Source organism: Elgaria multicarinata, chromosome 5 (assembly GCF_023053635.1).
Source record: "Elgaria multicarinata webbii isolate HBS135686 ecotype San Diego chromosome 5, rElgMul1.1.pri, whole genome shotgun sequence".
Taxonomy (NCBI): Eukaryota; Metazoa; Chordata; class Lepidosauria; order Squamata; family Anguidae; genus Elgaria; species Elgaria multicarinata.
This window is the reverse complement of record NC_086175.1, coordinates 77,558,781-77,583,059: the sequence shown is the minus strand read 5'-3', so window position 1 is coordinate 77,583,059 and position 24,279 is coordinate 77,558,781. Positions and strand designations below refer to the sequence as shown.

The 24,279-nt window shown below is 45.1% G+C and overlaps 1 protein-coding gene across 4 annotated transcripts in view; it reads right to left on the bottom strand.

The window, feature by feature from the left end:
- APP (amyloid beta precursor protein) overlaps positions 1–23,633 on the bottom strand; it is a 167,115-nt gene extending 143,482 nt beyond the window's left edge. For all 4 annotated transcript variants that reach the window (XM_063126740.1, XM_063126741.1, XM_063126742.1 and 1 more), the window contains exon 1: positions 23,403–23,633. In XM_063126740.1, the coding sequence (XP_062982810.1) occupies positions 23,403–23,471 (69 nt within the window). In that variant the 5' untranslated portion in view covers positions 23,472–23,633. The remainder of the gene's footprint in view (positions 1–23,402) is intronic.
- Positions 23,634–24,279: the final 646 nt, after the last annotated feature.

Below are 24,279 nucleotides of genomic sequence, written 5' to 3'. Positions count from 1 at the left end.
GAAAGAGAAAGGTACTCCACAAGGAAAAACAAGATACTTTGAAAGCCATGTTTAGATGATACACTATTTTTGTTTTCTGAATGGATGGTAAAATCTCCCACCACCACTACCACCACTCCCCTATTCAATTGTGAACAACTAGAATTTGCCATTTTTATTGTGAGCAAAGTCCTACTAAACATTTATAACTTGGGGCAGCTAATTATATAGTGTTGGATCCAGACTTGGGCCTTAGCTAGACCGGGCGAAATCCCGGGGCGAACCCCGGGATCGTCCCTGTGCATCCACATGATTGATTGATTACATTTCTATACTGCCCAATAGCCGGAGCTCTCTGGGCAGTTCACAAAAATTAAAAACATTCGAAGTATAAAACAACAGTATAAAACCATAATATAAAATACAATACGATGCACAGGGAATCCCGGGATCAGGGAAGGATCATCCCAGCCTTGCCCTGGGATCTTGCCCTCCCCTTTGGGCCCACTTTTTCCGCGGTCCTGGGCTGAGCCCAAGACCATGAAATGTGTGGCCCATTGCCGTGGCTTGACCAAGCTCCACGCGTCGTGCGGAGCCGGGAGCCGCACACGGGATGCAGAGCTCCTCAGGAGCGCTGCGCCCATCGGGGGTAGGGTGGGGGGAGTGGGGAAATTAAGTTAAAAAAATTAAAAACACTTACCTTTGCGTACGACCATTCATGCACTCCATCTCCTTTAAAAATTTAAAAATGGCGGGCGCAACGCCTCTCTTCCTGAGGTCATCGTGCCTCATGTGTAAACAGAGGAGGGTTCTCGTGTTAATTGCAACGCGAGACCTTCCCTCCTTCATCCTGGATTACCAGGTAGGTCTAGCTAAGGCCTAAGTTACCTAAATGTAAGTCTCGATGTTCATTTTCAAACGACACGCTAAGCCACAGTACTTAAGCATTTTGAGCTAAGCATTATGGATTAAGGGGTTGTGAGAATCATGACTTAGCCTGTCGTGTGAACTATTTTTAACCATGGTGGCTACAGAACCATGATTTAAACACGCTTACTAACCATTTGCTGCAAAAGGGTTAGCGGCCTAACCGTGTGTTGTCTGAACAGGCCCACTTGAAATCATTCCGTTAACCTTTTGATTTCAATGGGACCCAAGTTCAACTTTATCTGGATCCAACCCATAGCATGCAGATTCTCATTGCAACCAACAACCCTCTTCTTCCATAGAGGAGTTTTAATTTCAACATCTCTCTCTCTCTCTCTCTCTCTCTCTCTCTCTCTCTCTCTCTCTCTCTCCCCCCCCCCTCTCCCACCCCCACCCCTACCCTCACACCCCTCTTGCAGGATTCAGGATAAGTAGGGGACCTGAGACTATACATTGCTTGTTTCTGTTTTTGAGAAGGAGACCACATCTCTGGATGCCCAAATTTGAATCCCAGAACATAAGGGAAACATTTTTAAAAAATTAAAAAATCTATAAACATAATTAGCATTAACATACAAATGGTATTTTTCTCCCTCTTCAAGAGAACGCTTTCTAATTATCGGTTGTTCCATCTGTAACACAGAAACACTTTTCTTCTGGAGGAGGAATCTAGTCAAGAACAGTTATTAAGTTTAGGAAAGCAGTAATTGTACATACAAGGAGTGAAGTGTAATTTGCCATCAGGAGAATTATTTTAGAGTTAAGCGCTTGGGGGTGGATGGGGGAGGGGGAGGAGAAGAGGAGAGAAACACAGCACTTGACTACTCCACATTTGACCTGAAAATGCAAAATGGAAAATGCCTCACAGTTATAGCTGAGCAGGTGCAGAAACGGCAGGAGATTTCTTTTTATTTCTGGGCTGCAGCTTTCAACTAGAATGGCACCTTGAGGCATCACTAAGTAACTGAAAGAAGCTATGTAAACCAACCATATGGTTTTGCTATGTATTTGCTTCTACTTGCAATGCTTTTTTTATTTCCAGTTGAGGGCATTTTATTAAAAACGCATTTCCAGATTACATCAAATAACTCATTTCATGCACTGCAAATCTGGGCTAAACTTTTTATTAAATCTGAAATGCTTGTTCTATTATTTACCTAGAAGGAAAAAAGAGGGCAATTTTCCCTACACCCAGCTGACATAGTTCTAAGGGCTCTGGATCTGCGGGCAGTTTTGGACTCCTCCTTCCATCAGACAAGTGGCAATGCCAAAACCATGGAATGTATCACAACAACAAAGAATCAATGCCTGCATTATGCTCAAGAAAGAAATGTAAAAGAAATGTGTGTAAGAAATGATCATAGCATTAATAAAATCATCAAGAAAACTGAGCAATAGCAGATTTTCAAACCTCTACAGGCAGCATGACGCTACTTTTTATGACAATGTGATCCTAAACGAATATTAGGTTACTCAGCATTGCCTACAAATGAATCCTGACTTTCAAGGAAACCAGCAACCCAGGGTTGGCCAAACCAGCACCAGGGGTAACTCAAAGCACTTTAAGGGATGATGGAAGAGATATCCCTCAGTAACCATTTTTTACACTATGATTGCCTTTGAACGACACAATAACCAACACTGGTTTAAACAGTCGACGGTGTGCCATGTGGCGGGAGTTTTTTTAAACCATGGTTGGTTATTTGGCCAAAATAACCAACGCAAATAACAAACGCTGGGCAGAGTTGGCTATTTGGACCACCGTTGGTTAGTGTGTTGTGTGGCAGGTGCCATTGGACTTTTTTTGTCAGACACCATTGGTTATTTCATCAGCCACAGAGTTATGAGGCAAGAGCGGTCAAACTGGTGGTGGCGGCTCTAATCCAGCAGGCAGGACTTGATTCCAAGATCTGCCTAGTAACAGATTGTGCAGAGTCCAAGCATGCCCTAACCCCGCCCGCAGAACTCTCCTCAACTGTCAAACATCCTCGCCATTCTGCTGCAGCTCAGCCTGCACTGGCTTGCTCACTGCTGTTGTCATCCATCATCATGTTAGAGGGGAGTTTAGTTGATCTTGAATATACACTTACGCCATATCTTGAGCAACTATTCTTCCCCTCCTTCCCTCTTAAAGTTCAGCAGCTCCATTCAGAAGCCACTTTGTCAACTGAGAAGTATTCCCAATGCCAAATTATGCCATGGGGTAAAAGGTCTGGAACGTCAAGCATATGGAAATTTTCCCTCACAGACTCTTAACGCTATTCAAGAGGGCAATGTGCACCCAGTACTCCACTAATGACAGAAACAGACAGTAAGATCAGAGAGTGGTTAATGGCAGTTCAGTCCTGTAAATTTTGCTCATACTGGACTTCCGGCACACCGTACATCTCTCCTGAAAGTGAGAGATGTACACACACACACACACACACACACACACACAGACAGCCCTCCCACTTGGATAACCACTCCTGGAGGGGCCAATTCACCCTCATCACTCCTGTTTCACAAGAAGCTTTTAGTCTCTTCTCATGCTGCAGAAAGGAGAAGCAAGAACTAGACAGGCGAACCCAGGGGATGGATGATTCAATTTTTCTGGCCAACTGCCTAAAAACTAAAAAAAAAAAGTGAACAGAATTCAGTTCTTTGCCCTACTCCCAGACGGGCTCAAATGGCAGCTCACAAATGTCAAAACACCCATCAACACCTTGCAAACTCTCTGGCCAGCTCCCTCTTAGCAACTGTGTTTCGACCCACATTGGCTGCAGAATGCCACATTCGCACGAGCAGAGGAGCTCAGAACCCACCTTGCACCCATGTACCAAAAATCTTTCTCCCCTGCCAGCCAGGCACTCTCTTATGATGCTTTAGCCCAGTTAGGCAGGGGGCTGGTTTAGAGAGCAGGGGAAGACAGAATCCAAGCAAGCCAATCACAATATCCCACCCCCTACTTCTAATACCCTGCAGCCAAACCTTTATCTGGTCCTGTCCCCTTGGCCTGGTTAGCACAGGCCAGCAAATACAGTAGCAAATCACAGAAATGACAAGAGAGGAACATGTGAGCTGGGAAGGTGGGGGCGGGGGGCCTCACACACGTCTGCACTGCTCCTGTGATATCGGGAAGGGCTGTGCTTGTGTGTGCTTATGTATGCAAATTTACATATGTAAATTTGCACTGGTTGGGGAAGCCAATTTGCTCTGCGCACATGAATCCCACTCACCCTTCCACGGTTTAACCATAGCGTAGCAAATCATGATGAATGTTAACAAAATTCCCCTTTAGCCAGGTTTGCAAACCCCCTTCAAACCCTGGGTAGCATCCAATGTTAGACCTACGTACAGTAGACCCAATGAAATGAATGGGACCTAAATTAGTCATGACTTACTTAAGTCCCATTCATTTCAATGGCTCTACTCCTCATAAGACTAACATTGGATACTACCCTTTGTTACTAACTCTGGTTCTGAAAGCAATCCTATTTAGCACCAACAGACATTACACTCTTATTATGCTTAAAGCAAGCCATGGTAAGAGATGGGGGGGGGGAATTCATAAAGGAAAAATGAGAAAGGAGTGTGTGGCATCTCAGCTCACTTTCCGCCTCTCAGCCACAGTTAGATCAGGAACATTATGAATGCATTGGACTCTGTGGACAACATACAGTGAAATCTACCCAACTCTTACAATGGAACGGGCAGGAAATTAATGTCAGAGGGAGCAGAATGACCCCATTCCCACTCTAGCCATGTTAGTCTATGCTTAGGCTGAACAGCTTTGAAAGAGGAAGAAGAGAGGAAGGTAGAACATATTAGACAGCAAAGCACATATCCCAGACAAAATGTGGCCTTCTTATGTCAACAGCTTAACACTTAGTAATGTATATTACTTTTTGCTGTGTGAGGTAATGGTAGGCCTTCTTGGCTAATGCATCCACTTTGTTATAATATTCTATCCCTTTGATTTATCCCACTCTCTGTATTGTCAGCTAAACTCCTTTTCTATTAAATGTAATTAAATACGCTTTCAGAGAGTCATTTGCTGAGGAATTCAAAGAGAGATGCATAAACCTACTCCTTCACATCCATCTTTCTTGTTTGTGTAGCAACATTAAGCAGAATCATTAAGATCAGATATTCAATCAGGGACAGAATTATTTTCTTGGAGCTGGAGGTAAGCACCACTAACAAGAAATAATGGATTTGACAGCAGGTGCAGCATCTTTAGACTCTTCTGAAATCATACCATCAAGACAGTTTAGACTGCAAGACTACATATAACATCTGAGTACAGATCAGACAAAAATAGTATCAGTCTAAGGATAACTCCAGCATGTAAGGTGACAAGGGAGTTTAGTGACTACAGAGTAAATAAAGTTAGATGGGGACGGAGAAAAGAGAAATCAGACAAACAGGAAGTGCTTTACATGTCATAATTTCTTATGAAACAACTCCCCCATGCTGTTTAACATATACATGAAACCATTGGGTGCGGCCATCCGGAGTTTTGGAGTGTGTTGTCATCACTACGCTGATGACACACAGCTCTATTTCTCCTTCTCATCTTCATCAGATGAGGCTGTGGATGTGCTGAACCAGTACCTGGCTGCAGCAATGGACTGGATGAGGGCTAATAAACTGAAACTCAATCCAGACAAGACTGAGATTTATTTATTTTATTTATTTATTACATTTTTACACCGCCCAATAGCCGAAGCTCTCCGGGCGGTTCACAAAAATAAAAACCACAATAAAACAACAGGTCAAAAGCACAACTACAAAATATGTAGTATTAGATGCTGCTGGTGGGTGGTTCCTCTGACCGGATGGGGGTGTTCAACCGGTTCTGGATGGGGTTGCACTCCCCCTGAAGGAGTAGGTTCGTAGCTTGGGGTTTCTCCTACAACCATCTCTGTCCCTTGAGGCTCAGGTGGCCTCGGTGGACGGAGTGCCTTCTACCAACTTTGATAGAACCAACTTTGGATAACCTAGCCTCAGTTGTCCATGCTCTGGTAACCTCCAAATTAGATTACTGCAATGTGCTCTACGTGGGGCTGCCTTTGAAGATTGTGCAAAATGCAGCGGCCAGAAGGTTTGAGAATATAAGACTGACTCTGGCCCACTTGCATTGCCTGCCTATTTATTTAAGGTGCTTGTTTTAACCTATAAAGCCTTACATGACTTGGGACCACAATACCTGATGGAACACCTCTCCTGACATGAACCTACCCATACACTGCACTCAACATCTAAGGTCCTCCTCCAAGTACCTACTCCAAGGGAAGTTCGGAGGATGCCAACAAGGGAGAGGGCCTTTTCAGTGGTGGACCCCCAATTATGGAATGATCTCCCCAACGAGGTTCGCCTGGCACCAACATTGTTATCTTTTCGGCGCCAGGTCAAGACTTTTCTCTTCTCCCGGGCAGTTAACAACATATGCTGAGTTTTTAACTGATCCAATTGTTTCAAATGGATATTGTTGTTTTCATGCTTTTGATGGTTTTAAATTTTTGTATGTTTTTAATTTTCACTGGTTTTAACCTTTGTAAACTACCCAGAGAGCTTCGGCTATGGGGCGGTATATAAATGTAATAAATAAATAAATAAGCTCAAATGTCAGTAAGAGACATTTCCTCTTTGGACCTACTATTTGTTAGACTAAGGTTACAGCACTTACAGGCTGTTGCACACCTTTGCATTCTTCACAAAATATACCTTGTTGGTCTCAACCTCAGCTGTCCATCTGTAAAATGGTAACCATAACAATATCCCAATGGTTGAAAGGGCAAACACAATAAAGACTATAGAGTACAGACTTTGGCCACATAAATAAATTAATTACACCAGCGATCTGACTTTGTAAAAGGCTGCTTCCTGTGTTCCTATACCAGTATCAAAATTCACATCACGAACGCCCTTCGCAAACCAGGATTCAATTCCATGCATATTAATATCCCTGGTGCAGTGATATTGGATCCTGTGGGAGACTTTATACCAGGCAAGACCAGATATCTGATCTGGAATGCAATAAATACAAAAACAATCATACCTATAGAGAGAAAATGTTGCCTTGTTGCTTTTTTTCCATAATAATTTACATATCTTGCATCTGAACTATCTAAAGATCATTAAGCTTAGGAATGTACATAAGTGTTGTTTATATATATAAAAAAACCCCAAAAACCCCAGCAAACTCTTTGCATTTGCATTCTGAATATTTTACTCTTTTTGAGTTCCTTCTGCAGGCTCTCCAGGAAAGATATCTTCCATGTTTGTCATTTAAGTGGTTCATCCGAAGCAATTTCATTTTCTTAAAAAACAAACAAAAAACTACTAGGTATGAAACTCAGGAACAAAATAATCAAAAGCTTTACTTTAGAATTCTAAATTAAAATATGCACTCCCTTAATTTACTTTGTCAAACACTGTATTATGTATTCTTTTAAATCAACACTACCACATATTGAACTAACATAGAAATAGCTCTCAGGGCGGAATCCACGCAAGCTGTTCCTCAGAGCATATTTATAGTTATAGTCACTGCAATACAGCTAAGAAAATAAAGAATTAATATAGAAATTAGCAAACTCTTAACAGTATATTATTTTTATTAGTGAGCCATTTGCCATTCATTTTTCCTAAATGAAGTGTAAGAACAGAAGAGCAGGCCAGCTGGAGCAGATGAAAAGGTCCATCTAGACCAGCATGGTTTCCAGCAGTGGACAGCCTGAGGCTTCTTGGAAGTCCACAAGCAGTTTTGGTGGGTCCCATCCCACCCCCTGAAAATCTAAAAGATTGAAATGCCTCTCCTAAGGCTTAGTTACTAAGCAGTAAGAGATATGCTGGTGTTTGGGAGCCCATACCTTGGCCCTGACCTTTTTCCCTTCAGCTCCGCCCACCAATGGAATGCCCCCCTCCCCAAGAGGTTCTCTAAAATTTGGCCCTCAGGCTGAAAGGGGTGTGACATAGAATCATAGAACAGCAAGAGTCAGGAGAGGCCTACAAGGCCATCGATGCAGGAATCCACCACAAAACATACCCCACAAATGGCTGTCCAGCTGCCTCTTGAATGCCTCTAGTGTGGGAGAGCCCACTACCTCCCTAGGTAACTGGTTTCATTGTCGTACTGCTCTAACAGTCAGGAAGTGTCCATTATTCCATGTCCTGCACTCTGGGATGATCAAGAAGAGATCTTGGCCCTCCTCTGTGTGACAACCTTTCAAGTATTTGAAGAGTGCTATCATGTCTCCTCTCAATCTTCTCTTCTCCAGGCTAAACAATCTTCTCTTCAGTCTCTCTTCATAGGGTTTTGTTTCCAGACACCTGCCCTGATCATCCTTGTTGCCCTCCTCTGAACACGCTCCAGCTTGTTTCTGGTCTAACCTCTTCAGTGAACCCTATGTGGCTGTGGCCAGTTAAGAGGTGGCTGGAATGGAAGTGAATATGGCTGGTTACTGGAGAGACAAACCAGAATGCAAGGAGACATTCCTAGCTGCTCCAGTTACCTACAATTAGAGAAGTTGTTCTATTTTGTTACACAGGGGACCATTTTAACAATGACCCTGTATTTACAGTCTGAAGTAGTACATTCTATTCTATCACTACGGAACTTTTCCACCACATTCCAATTGCGGTATGCTCTCTGCACTGAGGTCCACCTGGCTCCAACACTGTCATCTTTTCAGACCCAAATTTATTTATTTATTTATTTATTTATTTATTTATTACATTTTATAGCCGAAGCTCTCTGGGCGGTTCACAAAAATTAAAACCACAGTAAAACAAATTAAGACTTTTCTCTACTTTCAGGCATTTGTTGGCATATGATGAGGATTTTAATGTCTGTTTTATCAGATCCCATACTTTGTATTGTAATTTTTGTGAATTGGCCAGAGAGCTTTGGCTACTGGGCAAAATAGTAACCAGGCCTAAGACTTTGCAGCTACCACCATGAAGCCTGCGGGTGACAGTGGGAAGAGCTAAATTAATAAAAGCAATTATCCTCCCAAGAACTTTTAGGGTGCAATCCTACACCGATGCTCATAAACCTCCAAACTCATTGACATTCAATGCAGAGTAAGAAACGGTAGAGGTGATCTTCGCTTCCACGCTTCTCTCTGCATTTTGGCTGGATGGGCTTTTTCGCCTGTCTAGCTGGGGCCTGAGGCACCTTGAAGTAGGAGGGAAGGAGGCTGGGGAGGCCTTAGGATACATTGTATCCCAGCTTTTCCACCCCCACCCCCACCAGCATGCTCCCTTTGAGACCCTGGAGTAGCAGCTGGTACAGTTCTCTCCATAGTGACTGCGAGGTGAAGGAAATGGGAAACATGAATTCCTGGCTCCGAGATCGGAGTGCTGTCTCCATCCTTGGATCCAGAAATCCAAAAAATCCTATGCCCCCCCCCCCCGATGTTGTCAGGGGGGCAATAGATTGCTCTTTCAGGATTTAAAAAATACTGCATTGAAAAGGATATGAAACTCATTATCCCAACAATACTTATGATTTGGCATGGAAGGATGGTTATAAGTGTTTGAAATAAATTAACAAACAAACAAGACAAACTTTCCCAAAGCATTTTTTTTTCATGGAACAGATTGGAAGAATCCCTTCTTTTAAAGCAGGGGTTGGCAACTTATGGACCAACTCCCATCAGCCCTAGCCAACACAGCCAATGGTGAGGGTTGATGGGCATTATAGGCCAAAACATCTTGAGCACCACAAGCTGCCCATCCCTGTTTTAAAGGGTTGCATGCTATGGCTCCATAGAACAAAGTGGGCAACTAGGTTGCTCTACCTCTGAAGACTTGACATGCTATTTTGATGCTCCCCCTGAATGAGATCCAGTTCTGGTGTTTCACCCTTGAACACCACCATTCCAAATGCCTTACTTGGGCAGACAATGACATGAGCCAGCACAACTCATGCAGCTCGCCTCCAGCAGGGAGCACGGGGTTTCGTCAAAAGGAAAGGCATCCGCCTTTGTCCAGAACAATTGCCACACTCCAAGTTGGGGGTTACAGTACCTAACTGGTGGGGCTGGACCAAAACATGTTACTACACAGCATAAACTTAAATCCCAAGGTTATACTTGCTTCCCTGGCACACCTAAAGTAATTGCTTCCCATGCAATTTCTTAGAAACATAAGAAGTTGCCTTATTCTGAGTCAAACCATGGGTTACCTAGCTCAGCACGGTCTATAACCTGCAGCAGCTCTTCAAGATTTCAGACTGGAATCTTTCCGGGCCTTACCAGGTGATGCTAGGGATCAAATCTGGGATTTTCTGCATGCAAAGCATATTCTCCACCACTGAGGTATGACATTTCTCCAGCCTTGCCAACAGGAAACACTGGAAGTTGCCACCTGATACTACCACAGTTCTAGAAGCTCTGAAGATTAATGGCAATCTACATTCATGGGATTGAATGAAAGGAAAGGCTAGAAGAAACCAAACAGTGGGTGGAGAACAGCACCTCCAGGAGATTAGAAAACATGTAATTGCTTTATAGTTTGTATATGAGAGGCCACACCTGCAGGTTGGAAGCAAACAGGGTATGGATTTTGTTTTAATTCCTTTACCAATTCAAATATTTCAGGTCATGAAAAGCCATCAGTTTGTGCAGCTTGGTCCCACAAAAAAGATGCAGAATTAGCAAGACAACAGTTAATGCTTAAAATTTGGGGAGTGATTCAAGTTACACAGAACTCTTCTTTGAACTAGTATTAGTAGAAGGATACATTTTTTTAAAAAAAGCTAAGCAATGCCTGCTTAATCTTTGAACACAATGAATCATTACATTAATAGTAGTCTTCTACTGCTGACAACTCAGCACACAGACTTGAATGTCCATGGCACAGCAGATCTTTAACGTGCAAGTCTGGGAAATCAACAAGTGAAATCAATGTATGGCTACCAGGCAGCAGCCAGCGTAGCTTGGAATCAAGTAAGCCAAATTCAGGCATGAGGAACCTCCAGCCATACTCAGTTTCTTCTCCAGGCCCCAAAGCTCTCCTCTCTGATCAGGAGCTGATTGGAGCTAAGAGCCTTTGCCCGCTCAGCGCTGAGAAAGGGGGAAATTTCCCGTCAGCTGATCTGCAGGGCTCATCTGAGAAAAAGTGGCTATGAATTGTACATAAATTGTGTGGATGGTATGTGTATGGATGCTGTGAGAGTACAGAGGCTGCACCCACTGCTGGTATGCTGCCCCGGGGCAGGTTCCCCAGATGGTAATCTAGACCTCGGGCTGAAAAAAGTTCTCCACCCTTACAGTAATTGATGACTGCATAAAGTAGCCCTGTATGAACATGTCCTCAGATGTAAACATAATCCTCAACCTCAGGCATTAGTAAATGTGTTGTTCCAAGTCCACTTGGGATTATGACACATAGTTAGCAAGATGATACAGGATATAAAATATACCCATAGGAATAGATGGAAGGAAAGTTAATTTTGCAGAAGAAAAACACATCCGGAGGAAGAAGAAAATTAAGCCAAGTGATGTTGTGTAGTCTTTGAATTAAACAGTTCTAAACCATGCTAATGACTGGGAGCCTTGCTAGACCTGCCGGCTTACGCCGGCAGGGAGGCGGGGCTGAGGCGCGCTACCGTTAGCGCACCTCCCCCAGGCTTACAGACAGCGGAGACGCAGGGAGGACGGAAGCTCTGCGTCGTCCGCCATTTTTTTTTTATTTTAAAGGGGCCGGGTGCAGCCCGAAGACAGCGGACAAGGTAAGGGGTTTTTTATTATTATTTTTACGGGGGGGGGGGGGGGCGAAGGCTGGGAGGGTGGGTGGCAGGGTGGGTGGCACGGGGGGAGGGCGGGGGCGATCGTGCTGCGCGCCGCCCGGGCAATGCCTGGCATGGGGCGGCAATGCCGCCCCATGCCAGGCATTGCCCGGGCTCGGGCAGCGCGCGGCGTGATCGTACCCTGCCACCCACCCTCCCAGCCTTCGCCCCCCCCTCCTATGAGCGCTGTGCCAGGTCCGTGGCTTTTCGCGGCTCCTCGCGAGTAAGCGAGGAGCCGCGAAAAGCTGCGGAAGTCCCTAGACGTTCCCCAGCTCCGGCCTGAGGCCGGAGCTGGGGAAAAGGCGCGCCATAAGCGAATTCGCTTATGGCGCGTTGGAGGAGGCCTCAGCGCGGCCTGTCTCCGGATTTCCCTGTGCGTCATCTGGACGCAGAGCAGGGAAGCCGGGACAGAAGGCGCGCTAAGGCCTCGTCTAGGAAGGCCCTGGGTTTGCACACACAATAACCCACACTCAAGTGGTTGAGTATGGTTTGAGTGTGGGTTGTCACTGAATTGTAGGTTGATGGTGAACTGTGGGTGATTGTGTTGACTGAACCCAATGTGTTTTCCGCAGGTGGTTTGTTAACCAGCCTGAACAACCTAACAACAAACCATGAGTTCTCAAGGTGGGGCTTATTCAAGTAAAATAAGCTACCCTGTGTGGTTAGCAAGCCACCCTGTAGGAAATGCACTAGGTTCAGACAGCACGACAATTCATGATTCAACAAAACTCATGGTTTAATAACAACCCACATTCAACCACTGAGTGTGGGTTATCATGTTGTGCAAACACAGTCTTTGTCTAGATTGTCTCCGCATCCCACCAGCACAACACATTCGCTATGATGGGACAAGGGAGAGGGCTTTCTCTGTTGTGGCACCCCGACTGTGGAATGCCCTCCCCTTGGAGGCCCAACTGGCGCCAACACTGATTTTATTCCGGCGCCAAGGGAAAACATGGCTTTTTAACAAAGCTTTTAATGGCTGAATTCACTAAGCTGGCACATTGTTTTAACTGTTTTAATAGTTTTACTGCTTTTAAATTATATATTGTTTTAACTTTCTTTATGGTTTAATTTGTTTTTAGCTGTGTATATTTACTGTTTTATATTATATGCTTTTATCTCTTCACCGCCCTGAGATCTTATTGATATAGGGCGGGATATAAACGTTTTAAATAAACAAATAAATAAATAAATAAATAAAATTAGAACCAAATTATCCTAAGGATGATACTTAAACCATGGTTTGCAGGACTGAAAATGAGCCATGGGCTTCCCTCTTCCCCACTTCTCGCCACTGACACGCAACTTCTTTCTCTGTTTCCTCTTTAGCACTAGCGATAATTTTCTAGGGCGTTCAAACAGACAAACCATGGTTGGAGCTCGTTCTCCAAACCAGAACTGAACACCCACTTCGAAGAGTAGCTTGCAGTTCTAGTTTGGAGAGCAAGTGCTAGCCAGTTTCCTCGTGCACTCAAATCAGCAACTATGCTTGGTTAGCGTTTTCCGACCTGGAACACATAGACAAGAAATGGAGTAGTAATATGCAGGATGGGGTTAATGTTTCCATGACTTACTCACAATCCTCTAAATCAGAGCAGGGAAGATTATCTGGATTCAGCTATAGTACTTTTCAGCATTGGGGTGGGTAGGGAAAGGAATCATTCCAGTTTCAGAAGCTCAGCCAACATCTGATTAAAAAGTGTGAACTTGTTTCAGGAACACAGATGGGCTATGGCATAGCTGCAAGGAAAAGTTTTCAAATGCTACAAGTTGGTTCATTTACATTTGTTCAGTGGATAAACTGAATTCCAGTTCTAAAGGCAGAAGAAACATTAGTTATCTTAGCACTGGTTCAGATACTTTTAAATCACTTCATGCATCACTTGGCATATCCCAAGAATGCCACCACATCGATGAAATAAACCTGGTCCAGCATCTCAGCCATCACTTCCCAGAGGTGGAGCGAGTGCAGTGGCAAGAAGATGAGCTGCTGCACATGAACTGATCATCGCTAGGAAGCGGCAGCTGTATCTTGGACATGTCAGATCAATTCTATTTAAAAAATGACATTTCATATTGGCATTCATATACAAGACTTTTAGAACTGATATTTGAGAGGTCACTAGTTCAGTACCACAGCACATGCATACAAAAGGTCTCAATCCCAGGTAGGGCCCTCCAGGTAGGGCTAGGAAAGGCTCCCGTCTAAAAACCTGGAGAGTCACTGCCAGAATCTGGGCAAGTTCTCATGACTGCTGCAGCCCACCATGGCTTATTTAAGCCAAGGCAGGTTGCAGCACATGCCAGCAGCCGTTTTGGATAACCAAGTCCAAATCTAACAAGGGTTTGGGAGCACATGGGTTGAAGGTGATTTGGTAGCCATGGCAACAACCCACCCTCACTGAGTTCAGACAGTGTGAGAATCCACAGTGAGCTGTGGTGATTCTGACAACCAGGTCAATGTGGACAATATGCTGAGTTAGATAGAACAATAGTAAGGTTCTGGCCAGGTTCACACTGTCAGAGAAGGAAAATAAGCTATTGTAGTTTATTTTCCCACCCCGTTCATGCTGATCATATGCAGTGCCATTACCATTATTACCCTCGCCACAAGCGGTTTGTCGTGTCGTCCAAACCTGGCAAGAGTGCATGGATGGGGTGGGTTACAAACCTTAGAAAAAGCCATGGCAGCACACCTTCGCTGTGTTCGGACAACACAATAAACCGTGCCCACGGTTTAATGATGCAGCATGCACGGGGCAGGAAAATATGCTATGATAGCTTATTTTCTTTATCCGATTCTGCAAACCCAATCTCTGTATGAGGCAGCTTCCTAAGAACCCTTGGCAGACAGGATTTTCTGCTTGTGTTCTACCCAAAAGTAATCTTACCATCTTTCCTTGTGCACAAATCTAACATTTAGCTACAGTTGCAGAAAATACTGCAGTATTTTTTTCCAATTTGCTTCAGTTTTAATCTTCTTATGCCACAGGATTTCATTTTCAACATCCCAAGAACTTCAGGCCAATTAAAAAGCTATTCCAGATTTATGCATTAAAATCATGACACAAAATGGTCTAGACAGTATTGTACTATTTGGAGTCAAGCCAAGAACAGAAATGGGGCTCTATTCCTATATAGAACAGGAACAATTATTCTATATAAATCAATAGTGTATTTAATCTATTATGCTATTCACTTGCAATGCCAATGTACAAGAAAACCAAGCACCACTTACTCTTGACAGGCAGACATAGGAGATGGGGGGATTTGATCTCTTTTTGGAACATTTTTTAAAAAATGAGGGAAAGCTAAAAAGCAGAACAACAAAAGAGATAACACGTTGCTTCTGCACCACTAAGACTTGTGGAAAAAACCATGCATGACAAGTGTTCACACAAGGCTATAATAGGTATGTTCTATGATAGGTCTTATGCTTCTACTTGTACAAGAGGTTGCACACAAGGACTTGTAGAACTGGAAAAATATCCTTGGATTTAGTTGCACTTTTCTCATACAACACTCTACCACAAGATGAAAAACAGCCTTTCCACAAATGGAAGATGCTTTCCTCACGCAGCATGACACTTTTACAGGAAAAGAAATTTAGATTGTTTTTTTAATTGATTGGGGGTTTTTTTAAAAAAAAAAAAAACTAAGGTTAAACCATTGAGGAAAGCAACCTACTCATGCTATGTTTAATGTGCAAGAAAAGAAGCAAGCATTGTTTTACCTCAAGGCAGAGTTGAGGTCAACTACAGCTAACCTGCCTTGTTTATCATGTCTTCTTTTCACTACATTAAACCTCAATGTTCTCAGTCACATTTTTCTCCATTAGGACACAAGCAGTTTGCGAAGGAAACATAACTTTTTAAATTTTTATTAAAAAATTTAAATACCTCAAATAGTTGAACAATAGGTTCATGGAACTGCTACTACAGGTATAATCAGCAAGGAAGAGACTCCTGCTAGCAAGTTATGAAAGGTGGTACAGTTAGAAGGTATACTGCAGTTCACCAGTAGACCAAAGGCCTAATCCTATTGGTCCACTGAGCATCTTCCAGTTGCTGGGATTCTTGCAAAGAAAAACAGGTTAAGGGCATAATCCTATGCATGTTCAGACAGGAAAATATCCTAAAACTCCCAGCATGCCCCAGCTAGCATGGCTGGCTGGGAATGCCGGAAATTGTAGCACTCTTTTCTGTCTAAAGATGTACAGGATTGCCTCTTAACTGGACTTTAGTCTGATTCAGCAAAGAATTTACATTTATAAATAAGAGGGAACACATATTAGTTATGCCTTAACTGTTAAGAGATGGAGTGTTCATTTGCTTTGGTTGCTTTGTAAATTTAACAGACATTAATGGGCTGTGGAATTCTAGCTTTAAAAAACAAAACTAAAAAGACCACACAAGACTGAAGTTGGCATATCTCTGCACCATAGAATGCTGTTCTATGAACTCAACAATTTATGCTTTATAAAATCTGCCAAATTATTAGCCAGTGTGGTGTGCTGTAGATTACTCATGAGTAATCTACAAGTAAATTAACTTGATGATTTGCAGCAGATCAGTAATGAACTTTGACAAAACCAAAAGAAGATAAAGGCTCTTTCTACCTCCAAATTAAGTTGAATAGTTGGGCCTTAACTAGACCTAAGGTTTATCCCGGGATCGTCCCGGAGTCATCCTTGCCTGCTCCCAGGATATCCTGTGTGTCATTTACATGAACAGGGATGACCCCGGGACGATCCCAGGATAAACCTTAGATTTGTACTTCGATATACAGATTATCCAATGTACAGTTCATGAGATGAAGCAGGTTATTGCCACTGCCCCATGAGCTTTGCTTGGTGGACCTCGGAAATCTAGTAAAAAAACGAAGTAGACCCTCCAAGTCTGAAGTATTCCCATGTATGGTGTAGTGGCAGATGTCAGACTTGGACCTGGGATACCCAGGTTAGGGTGACCATATGAAAAGGAGGACAGGGCTCCTGTATCTTTAACAGTTTTATTGAAAAGGGAATTTCAGCAGGTGTCAATTGAAGTGGGTGAAATTCCCTCTTCATCACAACAGTTAAAGCTACACTAGCTATAGTAGAGTGGCCAGTTACAAAAGAGGGCAGGGCTTCTGCAGCTTTAACTGTTGTGATGAAGTGGGAATTTCACCCTCTTCAGTTGACACCTGCTGAAATTCCCTTTTCTACATTACTGTTAAAAATACAGGAGCCCTGTCCTCCTTTTCATATGGTCACCCTAACCCAGGTTCAAATCCCCACTTAGTCCCAAGTTAACAAACCAAGATTAGATTGCGTTTTATTTTTACTAACAATAGGTAGAACAAACCACAGTTCCTCTAGTTCATGCATAATACAGAAACTGTGGTTTGTTCTAAAGTGAAAACGGAAGCGGTCTTTCTCTTCCTCTTGCACGTGGATGAGAGCGGAGGGGAATTGTGAACCCAAGACTCACTGCAGCTCATTCTTAATAATGCACACCTCAGTTTAGAATGATCATCTGAAACAGGCTATTAATTTCACTTTAAGGCTATCCATGTTCCATAAATGACCCACCACGATATCTGGACAAGCAGAATGATCAATGGAATAATAATAGTGTGGACTTGCCTACCAGCCTACTCTAACGGAAAAGTGCTGCTATAGTTATTGGTGCAGACAGAACAGAATCAATGTTCTTCATGCATATATCTAACATTTGTTTGTTGTTCTAATATAGCTTGAAACAAATCATGTGCAGAGAGTAAATTTATACATTATACATTTAATAAGCAATGTACAATGCAAAATTTTTTAAAGTAGTAAAAGCTATTGTTATACACATAACAAATTGAATATATAATAAAGCGCACCCTCCTAGCTAATACAAACGTTCTTAGTTGGAAATCAACACATTTTAAGTTACATCAAACCGTTTATATACATGTTGTGTTTTAAAAATATATGAAGTACAAGTGGAATCCTCAAGATGTTTCACTCTTCATGATTTTAATCAATCGACCCTGTCTCTTACAAGCTTACTCCTAATGCACAACACTGCATGATGTTCAGTCAGCAGTAAGAACAGCAAAGGCCTTCACCCATATCAGCTTGCCCACACTTTAACAACAGCCACAGGGGCACTTCTCACTTGCCCACCTTTGAGGGCAGTTGGGTGGACAAGTACACAAGAGGGGGCCTTTTCTGCAGTAGTGCCACTCCTCTGGAATTGGTTGCACTGAGGGCCTGTCAGTCCCCAACATTGCAGACTTTTAGGAAGGATTTGAAAATCTACTTGTTTACTCTGCCTTTCCCGAGTGTGTGTGTGTGTTTTATTGTTGTTTTAAACATGGTTTTTTAATGAAATTGTACCAGTCTATCTTATTGTTTTAAACTGTCATGGGAGGGCTTCTGCCCTGAAATATGGCCCAGATTTATTTATTTTTTAAAAAAATGTTCCTGCATCAAGCTGCTCCCAATCACTGGACTACCATATGAGGGCTACTGAGCATCTTGTACATGCAACATAGAATTTATTTCAGTTGACATGTAGTGCCTGGGGATACCTAGGCACTTGTTTTGGCTCTATTCTTGATTGCAGAAGTCTGTACTCTAAAGAAACGGCTCAGGTTAGGAAATTAAGCAAACACATCTTTATTTTCCAATAGATTACACGTAAGATTTGCAACTTCCTTTGTAAACAATGGCCATGGAATAATTTCAGCATTCAACAGAAATCATAAATCTTCAGTTAAGGCTGTAATTAAAATCTTCACTTCATAATTTTGCTTCATAAAATGAGCTGGCTCATCAAAAGGTTCACAAAGACAATTTAATTATGCCTAATTGTGTTAACGCTGAAATCTGACAATTTGCAGCAACAGACAAGAAGTGGCAGACGGGAGGGTGGTTAGGAGGGTGGTTAGGCAGAATAGAGAATCTATTCAAGACCATTACAAACAAAACAAAAAAGCATAAATGGCTTTGTAACTATGGACATTATATGGTCAATGCAATACAAATCTCAACACCTAACAGATTTAATTTCTTCAGAACAAGGGAAAGGCCTAACCAAATTATGTCAATATAGTAAGATGGTTTTATTTTATAAAATCAGAAGAAGTAGGACCTACAGATATGTTACCATGTATATCCACCCCTGAAGCAGAGTGTTCCTTTCTAGAGTCCCAACCTGCCATATTCTTCTCTAGGGTATGAACCCAGCTACCCCAACCTGGTGCCCTCCAGATGGACTGGACTACAATTCCCATCATGCCATCCAAATGGTGGGGGGAAGATACAATAAGCTATTATGGGGTCAAGCAAGCCAAATCACTTCATATTTCTTTCCTTAGTGACACTCAACATGCTGTGTTTCCTGGTAATCACTGGGCATGCTCAGTCCTCAATGGGCCATTTTGGAGTGGCTGTTACTTTGGGGTTTTGGTTTTTAGTTTAAATTTGTATATCTGCAAACCACTGGCTTCCCCAAAACATGCTGATCCCTCCCCTCATGTTCCTCAGCGGCTCCACTTCTGTTAGCACAGGGACACTACTGGAGGAAGTTACTTTTTCCTTGATTTAATTCTTATGTCAGAAAGGGGTAACAAATTACAATATTATTCGTGTTTTAATTTTAATCAGGGTGCACTGCAATTTAACGCTTGGGTCTAGATTTTTAATGCCAGAGATCAGCTCCTGAACATATGACCCAAGCTTGTGAACAGCTGCTTAGCTAGAGCGAGTCAAAATTGTGTCCTAAGCAGCCCAGGCAGTAAGTGATGCAGAAGTTGGGTCATTTTCCCTTTTGAGATCACAGAAAACTAGCATAGGTATCAATAGTGGACTAGTAAAACATTTTTTGTCACGGGCTAGTAACTTCTGTGGGTCTATTTCAGGGGTAGGAAACCTGTGTTGTTAGACTCCAACTCCCATCAGCCCCAGGAAGTATGCATAATGGTCAGGGCTGATGGGAGTCCAACACTGGATGGATGGCCACCCCTGATTTATTTGAAATGATCAAAGAGGAATTAAACAAATTCATGGAAGAAAAGATGAAGGCTATATGGAACTCTCACATCTGGACGCAATATGCTTGTGAAGAATGGTGGCTGGAAGGCAGCAGTAGAGTATTGCTACTGCCTTCATGCTCTCCTTCCAGAGACGTTTGTTTGGCCACTGTGGAAAACAAGGGGGGAAAGTCCTACAACTCCCAGCATTCCCCAGCTACCAGGACTTTTTCTGCCTAGACATGCATAGGATTGCACCCTTATACACTTCTCATTCTGGCTCAGTTAGCCTTGAGCAGCCTTCTCCCCAACTTGGTGTACCCCAGATGTTTTGGACTACAACCCCCATAATGATTGGCCATGCTTGATAGGGATGATGGGAGTTGCAGTCCAAAACCACCTGGAGGTTGGGGGAAGGCTGCTCTTGAACATAAGAATAGCCCAGCTGGATCAGATTAAAGGCCCCATTTTCCAAGGTGGCCAAACAAACGTCTCTGGCAGGAGAGCATAAAAGCAGTAGCCATACTGTGCTGTCGCCTCCAAGCCACTGTTCTTCACAAGCATATTGTGTCTAGACATGAACATTCCATATAGCCATCATCACTGGGGTTAGACCTAACATTCTTCTTGGTCCATCTAGCCCAGCATTTCCTATACTGACTGACAGTGGCTTTCCAGGGTTTCAGGCAGAATTTCTTAGCCCAACCTGGAAAAGCCAGGAAGTGAATCCGGAAACTTTCTGCATGCAAAGCAAGTGCTCCATCACTGAGCTACAGCTGCTCTGGGCTTGGACTGGGAAAACCCAGATTCAAATCCCCCCTCAGGCATGAAGCTCACTGGGTGTCCTTGAGCTAGTCACAATCTTTTAGCCTAATCTACCTCACAGGGTTGTTGTGAGGATAAAACGTATGTGTGTGCAGAGAGAACCATGTACACCACCTTGACCTCATTGGAGGAAAGGCAGGATATAAATCTAAGAAATTAAATAAACAAAGACATCAGGTAAGAACATAAGAAGTGCCCTGATGCTGGATCAGACCAAGGGTCCATCGAGTCCAGCACTCTGTTCACACAGTGGCCAACCAGCCTTCGGCCAGGGATGAACAAGCAGGACATGGTGCAACAGCACCCTCCCACCCATGTTTCCCAGCAACTGGTGCACACAGGCTTATTGCCTCAAATACTGGAGATAGCACAAAACCATCTGGGCTAGTAGCCATTGATAGCCTTTGCCTCCAAGAATTTATCCAACCCCCTTTTGAAGCCATCCAGATTGGTGGCCATCACTACATCTTATGGTAGTGAGTTTCACAATTTAACTATGTACTGTGTGAAGAAGTACTAATCTGGCTCAGTGGGGCCTCAGAGAGCAGGTTTGGGCAAATCACTTTCAATGATTGCTGAAGTTGTCACGTCAGTGCATTACACTATTACTGGAAAAGACAGGCAAATTATCCCAGCTTACACAGAGTTTCAGAAGACGATAGAAGGCATTTCTAATTTAAATGTGACACATGGGGCTGCAATTCCACTGCTAAAAAAGGGATCACTGGATTTGTGCCTAGTTGCTCTTTTGCAGACTGTTTTTCCACCCACACCATTCTAGCAAGCGGTGTACAGCTCCATCCTATGCATGGCGATTAATTTCTTTAATATTTATTCTCAAGCAAGTGTGTATAAAAGGGGGTGTCAGCCTAAGGCTGCAATCCTGTACCTGGAAGTCAACCCCATTGAACTCAATGCGGGTCACTTCTGAGTAATTGCACTACAAGGAGAGACACTCAACTTTAAAGTAAGGTAGGCAAAGAACAAGATCAAGAGATAACGCCCCCCTTTTCCCTGCCAAAAATGCCACAGAATTTTTTCAGATCCTATGCGAACGGAAGTAATTCTACCCTCCTTTTTCCGCACTGGCAAATCTGCAGATTCACACATTTTAACGCGCAACAAATTACACCTCTATCCTTTGTACTCGCTTACGGGGCCCCAAGGAGGCGTGGCATATTTAGATCCTACTTCTCCGCCACTCCCCTGCCTTCCCCCCACTTTGAGCCAAAAGGAGAGGGACCGCACACTCGGACAAAACCCCAGTCGAGGGGGACGGATTTTCACCGCTGCCTGCAGGATGCTGATATTTCACCAACCAAAGCAAAACACAAGGAAGCGCCCAGTTGATGGCGCGGAAGTGCAGGAGGGTCTCTCTGAAGCCCCCTCCCCGCCCGGTTCTTTCGCTCTCTCTCCCGTCTGCCCGGGCAGAGATAGGTTGCACCCACGGCACTCGCTGCCTGATGGGGAGTTGCATGACTGGAAGAGGGGAGAGTTGTTCCCAACACCTAGCGGTGGGAGGTTTTCTCCGGGCTGCAGCTTTCATTCCCGCGTTGCCTTGCTGCACTGCAGAGGCGCCATCTTCTCGCTCGGAATATCTTCCGTCCAATCCCACTGCCGTTCATCTGGTCCCTAAACACCCATCCTGGAGAAAAACCCCTTCGGACGTGGGGCAGCCAAAACACCCACGGAAGGGAGATCCCCTCCGGCGAAATGTCTGTGGTTGAGAGGCCGTTCCTCCTCCCCCCTCGCTTATTGTATTCCCCTCCTCCTCCGCCTCCTCTTCTCCCCACCGCGCCCCATACAAACAAAGTCTGCAACCCAGTCTAGGATCAACAAGATCCAGTCTAGGAATGGAGGGAGGGGCATTCCTTACACACACGAGCCTCCTTCTCTCCCACCATAAAACAGATGCCAGGGGGGCTCGAGCCAATTGCTCGGGGGGGGGGGGGGAGAGCGAGCTCCGGCTTTCATTTTAAAGAAGCAAGGGGGGGCTCGGTGGCGGGGGGTGTTATTCCGCAAGAGCCGCAATGCACTGAGCTCTTAAATGTTGAAGTGACCACAGCCAGAAGCACCTGATCCAAGAACCTGCTCCCCTCCCCTCTTTCTCATGGCCGGCCAGGTGAATGAATAGATGGGCGGACGATCGCCCCGACGAGCGCCTCCTTGTTTATTTTCCGCACCGGAGTGCGGAGCAGGACCCAGGCCAAGCAACGGGCCAAGGCACGCAGCCCTTCCGTGGATCGGGCCTCCCATCCTAATCTCTCCCATGGGTCTCCCCCACCCCTTCTCCGTTTCCACCCCAGACAACACGGGAAAGGCTACAAAAGCCGCACGGCGGAGGTCAGGGACGCAGCGCTTAATCGCCCGCAGAAGCCACACACCGAACAGGCGGATCTCGCCAAGTTGGCGCACCTCAAGGCAGGATACAGGAAAGGAAGGGAGGAAAGGGCGGCATCGCCCTCCCTTTCCCCCTCCCATCCCAGTCCCTACCCGCTTCCTCAAAACAGCCGAGGAAAGCATCCCTTCCCCGCCCGACCCTCCGGAGATGCCAGCTTGCCCGCCCCCGAGGCGCCTCCGTGGCCAGGAGGAGCGCGATTAAGGCTCCCCGAAGAAGCCCCGAAGTCGGGCAAGTGGCGATTTGGGAGCACGCTCGTCCCACCCCTCCAAGCCACCCGGCCTGCCCCTCCTGAAGAAACCCATTGTTCGGGCAGGACGAGGTTTCTGACGAGACGCGGATCCGGGCAAGGCGCCCTTCAGCCCCGGCGGCTGCCTGAGCAAGGCCCCCCCTTTCCAGCCCCGCGTCCAGCCCCGCCAAGCTGGGCGAACAAAGACTTCTCCCGGGGTAGCAACAGGGAGATCGGGCGCCTCTCCCGCTTCTTACCTCCAAAGCCCCGGCCGTCCAAGAGGCCACGAGCAGCAGCAGCAGCGGGCAGGCTAAATGCGGCAGCATCGCGCTCGCGGAATGCAGCGAGGGCTCCGACTGTAACAATCCGCCCGGCTGCTTGGCTTCGCGTCCCCGCCTCTGCGCTGCTGGGGAGTGAAACTGAGCTGCAGTCAGCGGCGGCGGCAGCGGCGGCGGCACCAGCCGAGCTCCGGAGAGGAGAAGGCGAGTCAGCTGATAGCCCAGCCCACCCGAAGCAGCGGCGCGGCGACGGCGGCAGGCCCAGCCTCCGCAGAGACCCCTAGCGGCCGCGCTGCGCAGCTGCAGCCCCTCCCCTCCCACTTCGAAGGCGCCTGCATAATGCCCGCGGAGGCTGGGGAAGGGGCGGGAGGAGCCCCTGCGCGCGGCGACGGCTGTCTGATGTCTGCCTGTGCAGTAAAGCACAGGGGCAGGGGCTGCTCTTGTCTCGCATTTTAAAGAGGACGGTCGTCGTTATTTTTGGAATGTGCCTTTGAGTCCAACAGCCCCTACCTGGCGGCTCCTGCCTGCCTTGTGCAAATAAAAAGCAGGTAGCAGCTTTGGTTGGGGAAATCCTCCTTGCAATAAAAGGGAGGAGCGTTTTATCAGCCAGCTGCACGGAGGAGGACAACCTTGCGATAGCAGAGTGCTGGAGAACGCTACCCAGAGCCACGAAAGTGTGACACACACACATACAAAACCAGGGGGCGGTGGCTCCGATTTCGGTGGGGCGATGAGTCCATTACGGGTTTCAGTCAGAACTCCAACGGAGCTATCCAAGGTGCTGGACCCATTTTGGGGATAGGGTGGAATCACAGCCCCACCGAAATCGGAGCCACCAGACTCACAACACAGATTT